The sequence below is a fragment of the Amphiura filiformis genome, chromosome 9, assembly GCF_039555335.1.
Source record: "Amphiura filiformis chromosome 9, Afil_fr2py, whole genome shotgun sequence".
Taxonomy (NCBI): Eukaryota; Metazoa; Echinodermata; class Ophiuroidea; order Amphilepidida; family Amphiuridae; genus Amphiura; species Amphiura filiformis.
The window spans coordinates 38434619-38448598 of NC_092636.1; the positions used below are offsets into that span (position 1 = coordinate 38434619).

The 13980-nt window shown below is 34.1% G+C and overlaps 1 protein-coding gene across 6 annotated transcripts in view; it reads left to right on the forward strand.

Moving 5' to 3' along the window:
* Nucleotides 1-13980, forward strand: part of LOC140160964 (glycine receptor subunit alpha-4-like) — a 243472-nt gene that overhangs the window by 203566 nt on the left and 25926 nt on the right. For 4 of the 6 annotated variants that reach the window (XM_072184313.1, XM_072184314.1, XM_072184315.1 and 1 more), the window contains 2 exons: nucleotides 7901-7968; nucleotides 11164-11384. The exons of the other annotated variants lie outside the window; for them this stretch is intronic. In XM_072184313.1, coding sequence (XP_072040414.1) covers nucleotides 7901-7968; nucleotides 11164-11384 — 289 coding nt within the window. The remainder of the gene's footprint in view (nucleotides 1-7900; nucleotides 7969-11163; nucleotides 11385-13980) is intronic. 6 annotated transcript variants of the gene reach the window in all.

Sequence of the window (13980 nt, forward strand, 5' to 3'; positions counted from 1 at the left end):
AAATAAATAAATCAAATAAATCAAATAAATCAAATAAATCAAATAAATAAATAAATAAATAAATAAGTAAATGAATATTTAAATAATTAAATAAATAAATAAATAAATAAATAAATAAATAACAACAAAAATATATACATCTGGTACATCAATAATAATTGAAATATAAAAAACGTAACATTTTCTATATTTCATTGCGATGATATCCATTGTATCAAATATTCAAAAATATGAGTTACGTGAAGATCACTTGATTAACTTTAAATTCCTAGTATGGAATGTCTTCCGGCTTAATTCAAGGTCAAGGCTAATACAGATAGACATATTTTCAGTACCGACATTGGTATGATAGGGCTTACTAATTTGTGTTCAAGTGCTAGGATGAAAAGATGGTTTGATATTTATGGGTCACGTTTGATGTTTGTTTATTCTTTACACATACATTTTGTATACGAAGGTTGTATCTTCATGTAACAGCATTAAATTCATCACGTGGATAAAAATAGAGAGTTATTGGTAATGAATGAATACAAATACAAAGTCATTTATCTGGTTAGCTATTTTTAAACACAATTTAAAAAAATACAAACAACCTTTACTAACCAGTCAAGAATCAGATACAATCCGACACACACACAGAGCCATGATATAATATATTCGTGTTATGATAAACCTACATTGTTAACATTATTGGGCACCGTGATATGGTCAAACTACATTATACATATTATAGTGCACCCGTGATATGGTAAAATTACACTGTACACACTATTGGGCACCCATGATATTGTAAAACTACAAATACACATTATTGGACACCCGTTATGTGGTAAAACTATATACATTGCACACATTATTGAGCACCCGCTATGTGGTAAAACTACATTGTACACATTATTGGGCACCCGTTATATGGTAACACTACATTGCATACATTATTGGGCACCCGTTATATGTTATATGGTAAAGCGATATTGCACATATTATTTGGGGCCGTAACATAGTAAATCTACACTCTGCATGTTACTTTGGCAGCCGTAATATAGTAACTAAAACTCCATTTTGTACACTATTAGGTACTTGTAATATGGTAAACCTCCATTGCACACATTAACTTGCAACCGTTATAATGGTAAAATTACATTGACACATTATTGGGTACCCGTAATATAGCAAAACTACGTTGTACACATTATTGGGCACCTTGATATGGTAGAATTGCATTGTATACATTATTGGTCACCGGTAAATTGGCTAACTATATTTCATTGCACACCTTACCAGACACTCGTAATTCTGATATCACAAGTGCACACTATGCGGTCGAGGAAGCGTCTTGATTGATAAATTGACGTATCCTAGCCAAATTCCACAGTAAGTACCGTAAACGTTCGCCTAATGGCGCTTTTGGATTCTTAGAAATGTTAGCTTTAATTGCACCCCTTTAGCGCCATCCTTGTAAAATCTCAACAGCATTAAGGATACGTGTATGTTAAATTGAGCAACCAGGACATAATGCCTCAGAAAAATATATCGTGACATGACCCAATACTTTAGGTCACTAGGTTAGTTACTAGAGCAGCAAATATTTTGGGGTTTCTTCAGGTATTCTTTCTCAAAGTGCCATTGGACTTAATTTGTAAATCAATTCATACGTTATACCTAACTCATTTTGGTAAATCTTTTTATAACATTGTAATTTCTTCATATTTTTTTTAATATTCTTCAGTTCAAAATTACACCCTTCTATTGTCTGAACCGTTAGCTCAGTCGTTAGAGAGTGCGCCTTGAATGGTGAATGGTACTTGTTCGAATCTTGATTTCTGCCCCCACTTTTATGTGAAGAAGGGTCAAGAAATGTTTTTGGATTTTGTCCCCATTTTACGAACAAATATGTGATTTTTTTTAAATTAATTTTAATTTTCTTATTTTTTTAAGAAAAATAGGCACTGCGAACAAACGGCAACAAAAACCGGTGACAAAATTTGCTCCACCTGCTATCTATCAATGCGTGATATATTCCACTACATTTAACAGTTAAATGACCTTTGAAAAAAAGAACGGCCTCAATGTTTCAAGTTGTGGTAACTACATTACTTTATTCATTTATGCATTATAAATGATCAGCTATTTTTTTTTTTTTAAAAGGATCGAACCCAAGTAGATCAGACCATTGATCATATAACTATCAGACCACGAAGTAGTTACGTAACTCCGTGATTGTATCGGAACCAAGCACTGTTTGTATGGCGATCATTACGATCACGCTATTTTGGTATGCCTTTTTTGTGTACTGATTGTTTCGATCGTGGTTCCGTTGACATAGTAACATTACGTAACTTCGCTACCGGGCTTCGATACTGAATAGTTGTTGAGTGCACATAATATGGAAAGCCATTGGGGTATTGTGTGCCTTCCTAAAGCGCCTTATAACATATTCTCATTGTGTTGTGGAATCCTAGCCAGTATTCAATGATAGCTATAGAGGCCTTGCGTTTATCGATTGGCTCCAAACAAAGGATTGAACCTGTTTCTTCCCCGTAATCATGGCGCAGTGCAGTCCATTCAATCAAATGTTGTCATCAGGCGGCGGATGACATGCGGATGACATGATCGAGCCGGCAACTCGTGAAACCGCCCGGCCGTATGGCATTTTCCATATACTCGGTTAGTTTTGTGGAGTTCATTATCGAACCCCAACGGTTTTAGCATTGTATTTATATTATTTATCAACATAGGCCTATTTGTTTGTGATATTTCAAGCGATTTTAAAATTTCAAAATAATCCCATTCAATTACACGGTTGACGATGAAAATTTACTGAATTTAGGGACTGCTACGTCATACACCACTGCACCTGGTTGTCATCAACCTATTTGATCGTAGTGCATTTTGTTATGTGTGTGAGACGAATTGTCGCGGTAGATGCAATCATGCTTTTGTTGAATGCATTTGAGTAGTCCGTCATATGCGCAGCCTCTATTCAGTTGGTCGTTGTATGATTTTGTTCGTTCACTCATTCAAATTTTATTTATATCATTTGAAGACTGAGCCTATTATGATACATCCTCCGTGGAACAGTTTCAAACAAATATAGCTAGGGATTATTGGGGCAGAGGTTATTTTGAATCCTCTTAGAGGGCTATAAGTCATTTTTTCGGAAGGGGGTCCTAAATTTAAAAAAGTCTGCGTCAAAAAATTGCGCACCCTTATTTCGGCAACAAAAATTTTATGATCCCAAACCCCAAAATTGTATTGAAATCAGTGTTTTGAATAAAATAACACACTTTCTGATATGGTATAAAATGTGACATATTATTACATGTTGGTCTAAAACATTTTATGACCCCTCCTATTATTATTTCAAGACTTTATGACCCCCTGTATATTTGGGACCCCCCTTCGAATAAAAATGATATACCTCTTATGACCACTGATGCATAGGCAAGGACACTCGCGCGAATTGAAAGACTTGTCGCACGCGACAGTTCCGTCTCACACACATAACAAATGCCTATACAATCAAATAGGTTCATTACAACATTTGATTGAATGGATTGGGTTACTCTAAAATGAAACGATAAAAACAAAGAATCATGAAAAAAGACACATACAAGATAAAATTATAAAATTATATAAACAAATTTCCTCAAATCAGTAAAAAAAACATTGACAGACATCATAATCTGTCAGAAATTACTGCATGAATTCGAACCCTCAGTCTGGTCCAAAGTTCTCTTTATATTGGGCACCCTATAGTCTAATGCTCTGCGCACTGGGCCACAACGTATCAGGTGGATGATTAATTGCATTATCATGAACAAGTTTGTTCGATCTTGTTCATAATTGTATGTGTCGATGGGTTTCACCCTTTAACTACACGTACCCTTAATGATCAGTGATAATAGTCGGCTTTTACGGGATGGCGCATCTCATTTCCATGAACTCCAGAGCGCCATTAGGCGAACGTTTACGGTGTGACTTGCACACATACGTGATGTGATCTGTCATGGTCATATAGCTGTATCAAAGGTTCTTGATTTTAGGACAAGGAACAATTTTAGCAGAACTAATCTAAATGTTGGTTTCTAACAGCTAAGACACCAGTCTTGTAAATTTGAGGTCGTGGGTTTGATTCTCTGGCGGGATCACCTTTTCTACTTGTCTGAAAATGAATCGGATATTCTCATCAAAATGACATAAAAAAAACTTAATAAATTTGATAAGATTGCCTTGTCATTGAAAAAAATAGATTCTTGTTAAAATGACCAAAAAAAATCATTATACGCATTATCTTGCACCCATAATATTTAAATTACATTGTACGCACTATTTGTGCACCCGCTGTATGGTAAAACTACACTGTACACATTATATAGCACCCGTAATATGGTAACACTGCATTATACGCATTATTGGGCACCCGTAATATGATAAAAGTACATTGCAAACATTATTGGGCACCCTTAATATGGTAAACCTACACATCATACACATAAATGGTTAAAGCACATTGTAAACATTTTGGGGCACTCGTGATATGGCTAATTTCATTGAATACATTATTGGGCACCCGCAATATGGTAAAACTGTCGGGCACCCATTTAATTATATAGTACAAATTACCGAGCACCCGTAATATGTTAAAACAGTAAGACAAAAGGCAAGCGCTCAATAAAGGGATCGGGGTATAACATTACGATTTAAATAATTGTCGTTGAGTGAAACTTATACTGGTGCGGGTGCGAACTAATAATACACTCAGGTGTTTACGTCGAAGCTTTCGTCACCTCCTTGATCGGAAACTAGAGACATTGAACGACAAAGTAGCGAAACTTAACCTGGGTTTGTAAGTGCAAAATAACAGATTGGTAGTAAAAGCCTTTCTTGATGCCTGGAGAGAGGGAGTATAATTATCATATGCAAGTACAATTGACTCTCCTCTCGAAGTAAAGGAAAATACAGAATAAAAGTTAATTAAAGTGTAAATAACTACAGGTAGATCAGAAAATAGAAAAAAGAAAGAAAGAAAGAAAGAAAGAAAAAGAAAGAAAGAAAGAAAGAAAGAAAGAAAGAAAGAAAGAAAGAAAGAAAGAAAGAAAGAAAGAAAGAAAGAAAGAAAGAAAGAAAGAAAGAAAGAAAGAAAGAAAGAAAGAAAGAAAGAAAGAAAGAAAGAAAGAAAGAAAGAAAGAAAGAAAGAAAGAAAGAAAGAAAAAGAAAGAAAGAAAGAAAGAAAGAAAGAAAGAAAGAAAGAAAGAAAGAAAGAAAGAAAGAAAGAAAGAAGAAAGAAAGAAAGAAAGAAAGAAAGAAAGAAAGAAAGAAAGAAAGAAAGAAAGAAAGAAAGAAAGAAAGAAAGAAAGAAAGAAAAAAAAGAAAGAAAGAAAGAAAGAAAGAAAGAAAGAAAGAAAGAAAGAAAGAAAGAAAGAAAGAAAGAAAGAAAGAAAGAAAAGAAAGAAAGAAAGAAAGAAAGAAAGAAAGAAAAAAAAAGAAAGAAAGAAAGAAAGAAAGAAAGAAAGAAAGAAAAAAAAGAAAAGAAAGAAAAAAAGAAAGAAAGAAAAAAAAAGAAAAAAAAAAAGAAAGAAAGAAAGAAAGAAAAAAAGAAAGAAAGAAAGAAAAGAAAGAAGTAAAATAAATTTCCTCTCATCCAGTAAATATTGGTGCCACTGTCTGTCGAATGATTCATGTAGTGTCGGTGTTATCATTACTTTCACCATTCATCAATTCAAAGTAACTACACCTTGTTCATATTTTGTGTCGCTGTATCCATCGTGATGTTCTCTTCTTCAAAGCATGCCATCATAAATAATGTGATTTGGATATGAACTCGCCTTAAATCATTGAACTTGCGTTTATTTTCAGTGACATTCGCGTAAAGCAGCGTCAGGATAACAATAGTTCTAGAAATCTTACAATGCTGATACGCTCTTTATTATGATACTTCAGTTTTAACCTTTCATCACCTCTTTACAGTCAGCATCAATTTATTTATATCTTTTCATGCGAATACACTTTATATTTCACTATGTTAATAAACTGTATTTCCGGCTGACCTCTTAGGTCGTAATTTCCTTTCGTAGAGCTGTACAACTAGCTTGTTGAATTATCATCGTTCTCTCAAATCATAATACTGGGGAAGTAATTGAATTGGTCAGCCCTACAGTTATATTTTTATTGTGCAAAATATCAGGTTCCTCAGCTTGTTATTATAATTCAATACCTGACATGGAAAATTTAATAGGTAAGGCTAGACCTATTGTATATATTTTTTATACATATTTAAACACCTCTGAGACTTTTCCCCTAAAGATTACGTTAGTTTTAACTTGAATTAGTTAATATTCTGCTGAAATAAAAGAATTATTCTATCCATACATCTATCAATAGAATAAATGCATATAATATCACAAACCACCTTCAGATTTTAAAAAAAATAGGGAAATTTCACCCTTTTCTGAAATCAATTCCATTTAAAACAAGTAAACCATTATGATTCAAATAAACTATACATATTCTACACACATACATACTTGCTTATCTTATAAAGGTAATATAATGTTCTATAGGGAAACTTATGCGCTTTTATAAGCGTACAAATTGAATTAATTTATGATATAAGATTTGCTAGCTTGGCTATTATTTCACCCGCTGAGTGTTGCTCTAGACAATTTCTCTCAGAAGTGTTTACCTTTCAAAACGGTAACTTGATTTAAAAATAATATATAATATCTTTTTGCATTTTTGCTTTTTCTTTTCCACATTGTATTTTACTTTTTTTCTAAAAATAACAAATCATGAAATTCACGTACATATAGGTAGTTTAAATAATCAGATTTGGGACTTGAGCATTATTAAGCACGTACCGACCATTTTTTACAATTTCTATATAATATTGTCAAATTTCACACTTCAATTACGGCGTCGTCCCCATACGGTATATGATTTCATCGTATATTAAACCAAAGTAACCATTGCATCTATTTCATAAGCTTTTTGTACTAGCGATTATTTTTATTATAGTATTGACCTTATTTTACTTCGAGTAGCAGGCATTTCACATTGTTTTCACTCTATGTGTTATTCTAAATTCTTTGGCAGTGAAAATGTTTAGTTAGTCTACTTCGGGTCTTTCAACTGGCAGATTTTTAGTTAGCGTTACTGTGTGGTGTATCTATTCTTTGGATATTAACGTATGTGTTGTATCTGGTGCTGATGTCTGGCTTCACAATCATACTTGTACGTGAACGGCTTATTGATCACTTTGATGATATGGGTTGAATTTCTCTGTGCGTTCATTCATAAGGTCTTTTAACCGTTCTTTTTTCTTTCTTTCTCAACTGAATTTTATCTGCTCATTTATCTGTGTGGATATCAGCCTCAAGGTTAAAAAATTCGTTTCTTTAAATCTTTCAATGTTCTGTGAGATAGAAACACCGATGTTTGAGTATCAAACGGTGATTTATCTCTTAACGTAGATTAATTAAATACATGTTATACGACTTCTACCCATGAAATCCGTGTATTAAAAGGATGTATACAACCAGCAGTTTTAAGACAACCATTTCCCGAAAAATAATACAATTGCTTTAATTAATGTCCTTCTTAAGTGTCCTTTCGTCTTTAAATATTAAATTATAAGATAACCAATTTGGCAGTAAATATAAATTAAAACCTTAAAAGCTATTTTATCAAAATTCAAATAACATTAGATGATTGAGCAACATCTAACATGCTCTAACATGCACATGACCGTGGTAGAGATTTAATTGTTCGCATGGTCTGATTGAACATGACGCAGAGGCAATAGCACTACAAACATTTCTCCTTTCTTCCTCTTTCACAGAATCAACATAAAAATCCTCCACAATACTTAATTTGTAACTCTGTTTTCTTAATTTCGCAGGAGACCCAGTTAAAGTCAACGTTAGTATGATGGTGTACTCCATTGGACCAATTAATGAACAAAAAATGGTAGGTTTTTCTTATTAGTATTATCACCATATACGTGGAGAACGTGTGTTTGTTTAATATAACATTGTAACACAATGTTGCTGTATAGTCTACTTGAATGCTGTGTCTAGTCTATGCAGTGATTTTGATGTATTTCATTTTATTTGACGTACTGGTACTGACTACCAATATAAGTAAGATTGATGTATGGTTATTGCATTCACTGCAGCACAACATGGGAAATATATTTATAGGTAGTATTTGTATTAATCATGTACGTTTGCAGTCTGGACGAGGGCAGGTATACTGATGCACCTTTACTAACCTAACCTATTTCTGTCTAGAACTCTCTCAATTTTGTATGGTGATTTGTATAATGACATTCTCATAGAGATTTCAAATAGCTAAATGGCTTTAAAGTCATGGAGCGTGTCCGTACCTTAAGGGATCATTTGTAATGAGAGCGATATATCGGTCATAAGTTACAGCATTATAGGTTCAATCGTAAGAGGATTATGTCTTGAGCAGGTGGTAATTGAAGTCAACATAATACATGTCTATGTCATTAAGACTCTAATTAATATTTGCATCATAAGAACATGTAAAAGGCGTCCATTAAAAAAACATAACTTTCTGGAAAGGGGATAATGACGGAGATTGGTTTTCATGACGAGCAATCGTTTGAAATCGCAAAATTTGTCCAAATGTCTTAAATGAAGTTATTAAGCTCGGCCAAACTGACATATAATAAATTGAGATAGTGAAAATAAATCATGACTCGGTTGTGATCGAATTCATAGATGGTACTCGGGTAATCTCACTAGTAGCCCATTTGGCTTCCTCGAGAAAATGACGTCAGGACTTCGACCGAGTTAATTTGTAGCTGTAGCCTATACAGATATATATCGCCTTTGATTGCGCTTGTTATCATGTGCTTTGAGCCAATGCGCGCGATTTATACTACTCGCAAGTACGCATGACGTCATTCTCTTGATTGATGCACGGTTAATGCGTTCACTGCAGCGCAACATATTGATTTATAGGTAGTATTTGATTAATCATGTACGTTTGCAGTCTGGACCAGGGCAGGACAGATACCTTTACTAACCTAACCTATTTTGTTTCTTTTTGTATTTGGAAACTCTCATATTTCTTTGGAACTGGTTGTTCAATTTTGTAATGAGATTTCAAATAGCTAAATAAAGTCATGGAGCGTGTCCGTACCTTAATCATTTGTAATGAGAACGATATATGGGTCATAAGTTACAGCATTATAGGTTCAATCCAAAGTTGATTTTTACTATTCACGTGGTTTCTTTTTCAACGCTTAAAGATCACGAATTTTGGTGGTTTGCAAATGAAAAGTGTCCGACTATCGATTGATTACGTAACTGTTATGAATAATTTATTAGGTTTTTCAATGCAATCGCCTCGACCCATTAATACATATCGTATTATCAAAGTACTTTGAATTGCAATCCGGTGAGTTATGAACTACGCCCTAATACTGATGGAGTTTTAATGGCGTTTAATGGCGCTAATTTCCATACACAGATGAACAAATACAATAGATGAAGGTCACTGACGACCTCTATGTGACATGTTATATTGATGTACAAAAACTGAACATCATAAAGATCAGTATTCGTTTTCATATGAACTGCATTTACGTTGCTAGATATTACTCATTATATATATGTATTGGTATTATGATCGGTATATACGTATATAAAATGCTAATAGATCCTACTATCATGGCGTCAGGTCAATGTTCATCATAGATGTTTCTTAAAATTCATTCATATTTGAGATAACCCAATTTTATTGGTCAAGTAGATCCGTGTTTTTTACTCATTTCTTTTAATGAAAGAATCAAGGTTTTTGTATGGTGATACTAATTTTTGTTATATTTTCAAAACGAATACATTCTGGTTGGCTGTATAGCGATTTCAGAAAAGGTAGCTAGTGCAATGCAGCGTCGGAGTCAGCTGGAGCGTAGCCTAAGTCATTCCGGACTCCAAAAAGGGCTCTCCATACACAAATGGGAGGAGGGTAGTCTTGTGAATGATTTCGAAGCGAACCATATCGGCTCAGGAACGGGTTCCATGCATTGTGTCAGCCGCCTGGTTCAATCGTAAGAGGATTATGTCTTGAGCAGGTGGTAATTGAAGTCAACATAATACATGTCTATGTCATTAAGACTCTAATTAATATTTGCATCATAAGAACATGTAAAAGGCATCCATTAAAAAAACATAACTTTCTGGAAAGGGGATGACGGAGATTGGTTTGTATGACGAGCAATCGTTCGCCAGTTTATAGAGGCACTCGGGTAATCTCATCTGTAGTCACAGAATTAAAACCAAAGAACCCAGACTCCCCACATCACGTACCATAGCGCCGTCAACTATGGGGGGGTGTTGGGGCTATTTGGGGTCCTTGCTGAAGATGCGCGGAAACAAACAAAAACAATTTTGCGTCTCATCTGAAGCGTTTAGGTATCTCGTACAGGACGTATTAAGGGGGTACTACACCCCTGTGGTAAATTAAGTGAGTATTTTTGCATTTTTCATGAAAAATAATAACACACTGGTAACAAAAGTTATGTATATTATTGGGGCAATCAATCCAATTACTACACTGGATAATTAATTGGACTAATTGGATTCCTTGCCCCAATAATATACATGACTTTTGTTACCACTGTGTTATTAGTTTTTGAGAAAAATGCAACAATAGACACAAATTTATCGAGGGGTGTAGTACCCCCTTAAGTGCTTTTAGTTTTTAGTATGTCGCGATCATATGACAACGATTTCCTCGCGCGCATTCCGAGCGAAACCGAATACCCCTAATTTTTGCTACATGCGTTTATCAAGATGGCGGTCGGGTTCGGGTTCTCTAATTTTAATTCGGTGCCTGTGGGTCATTTGGCTTCCTCGAGAGAGTGACGTCAGTACTTTATCGGAGTTACTTAACTTATATGTCGGCGTTACATCGACTTTGATCACGCGTGTAAACACGCCAGTTCTTTGAGTCAACGCGCGGGATTTAATACTACTCGAAATCTAACTCTCTCACTCACGTCTTAATGTCAAATTTCTTTATTGGGTATTAAATGAGCCCCAAAATGTTTAAAATTGGATTGTTTTCTTTTACAGGCAGTAAAGTTACAAATTCATTTTTTAATTTTACACTCCACTTGCCCCCTTACAGGAATACACAGTTGACATGTATTTTCGGACAGAATGGCATGATCCCAGACTAACGTACAACGATATTGATACGTCATTAAATCTTAATGCTGACATGGTGGATAGAGTCTGGATACCGGATGCATATTTTGTCAATGAAAAAGATGCCAGATTTCACAATGTAATATCAAAGAATTCACTCATAAGACTAACGCCACTTGGACACCTCTTATTCAGTACAAGGTAAGGTCATTATATAATAATTGATTAGACGTTAATGACTTTGTTAGTTTGTTACATTGCACTCCCCCAATCGGGTTTGAACATTGTTCCGGTGAAAATATTAAAGGGCGCGTGCAGTCATTAACCTCATTCATAAACATTGTAAAACCATCGTTTTTATAAACATATTCGTCTTTAAGATATTAAAAAAAGTTACCCTCAAAAAGCATTATATAAAAAGCCATCATTGTCGGTCCAGAATTGCTCGCCCAATTTCCTTCCCAATTTCCTTCATTGAAGTACTTTGGATGATACAAATCACGGCACATTAATTAGGATATTTGCATTCACGTAATAATTTACCATGAAATCCTCCCAAAATAATAAAAAAGATAAATCACGAAGGCTTGACTTTCAGTAGTAAAATGACTATACCAAACAATTTGGGTACTACGTGCACTTTTCCGACTTCAGCCTCTGAAACATGAAGCATCAACATTTTTTTCAGTCTTTACGAGTTTGCAACAAATGTCCATAATAATTTGGACGATATCAACTTTGTTACAAGAAGTTTGATGCCAATTTAAATATCAATACAAATGGAATATAAATATACGATGCTTAACCCCTTAGTCTCGATTTGATGGTGAATCATACTCTGTGTTAAGTGAAAGACCAGTTCTTCCAAAGAGCGCAAAGGATGTGACCACAACTACCCGGTGTCATTTGGTGCTTAAGCTAAGCGTTTTGGCACGCTGGATGAATATGGGTTATAGACGAAGATTACTCTATACTCTATATATTTAAGGGAAATGTGTTATGTGGGGTGGTTGGGGATGGGGGGTGTTGGGGTGTGTGTGGGGGTCTTTGTTTGATGTTTTGTGTTCATGTTGTTTTCAACGTGTGTAACTAAACGAGTGAATAACAAACGCTATTGGAATTATTATATATCAGAAGTGTAGTGTTATAAATGAAACAAGAATACATGAAACTAGAATATTTGGTCGACTTTGGCACTTCTTTTCTGGATCATACATATTTATTAGAAATGTTTTTAGTAACTGCGCAAATGAAAACCAGTTTGATTTCGTATCACAGCAATAATTTGCTGTATTCCGCTGTCTAATTGTTGATATAAGATCACATAATAAAGTAATTACCAAAACTGTTGCAAATTTGAAACAAATATGCAAATATTTTCTTTACACGACGTATAAACATACAGTGGTTCATGGAACACATTAACTACTCAATGCAACACACTCCAAGATAATACAGAAATAATGTTTAAATAAATGAAGTAAAACGCACCAAGACCTTCGGCAACAATTGGATCCTGATTTTTTATGTCTCGCACCATTAGCAAGAAATTTAATCTTGTTTCATAATGTGTGCGATCTCTAAGGAGAATAAATTTGGCAAGGTGTTACGATCACAGGTATATATTACCTACCTCGCGGATAATTTTCACCATACATCCTGTGTGCAAAACTACAGATATTTTATGCATGTAAACAACGAAACACTTTATGAAATCACAATTCTGTACTGCTGAGAAAATACTTACACGATCAGCTTCCGTACTTCCCCATTTTATATTTAATTCCACTATATGGCTATTTTGTGGTTGACATTTGCTTGCCTTAACATATTTCAACATCACATTTTTTTCCATAAACAAATTATAAGCAGCTGAGTGTTGATGCAATTAATTAAAATAAATTAGCCGTATTATTCCTTTCTTTATTCGAAAATTGGAATAAAAAGCAACTCAACATTGATTGAAATGTACCTCATTGTATCTTTAAATGTACATCATTTTATCTTTAATTAACGAAAACATTGTTTAATTGAAATTAAATGAATATAAGGTTTACCGTTGAACATAACGAGTTGTAGATATAAAAATGTGATAAACTTGTGAGAGAGAACCCGACAGTTATAACCCTACAGTACTGAGACACTCTGATAGATTAGATCACTACCCTGCAGTTCAAATGCAGTTTCATTAACCCTAGGAGTTTAAGAACATCCATGGATACGATCATCATATCTTTTTGCCATAAGCAATTTGTATTCATCCAAAAAGTATTTGTTTTTCAATGTCTTCTTGCCTGTTTGATTCTAAATACAAATTATTATTTTTCTCAAATACCTACTCCTGGGAAACTACGTGCTAGATTACCTCCCAATGTTTTGACGTTTCAAATCACTGTGCTTTTTAGGGAAATAGATGTATACATATGACGAAAAAAACTTTTAAATCAATGCAACGACTTGAGATGTTTTGAATATGTCCTTAATTGAATTTGAAGATTATTCCTTTCGGGCTTGAAAATTCTATATTTTGTATCGGATTTCACTGCTTCCTTTAGAATATTGAGTTTATTAAATAAAAACATGAAGTCAAACATGAGGGAAATTCATTTGAACAACTCCTCCACACAGGTAAATGACATAATGACGGTTCTGATTAGTATAAAGCAAAGAAAAGATGTCAATTTCGATTTTGTTGATAGCTAAATACTTTATTCCCGGTAGAGGAAATTGGTATCTTATCTAAACAGATGCAACCTTTATTTTGGTCGGTTCTTTAGCTTTATAATGTTTTGAATAA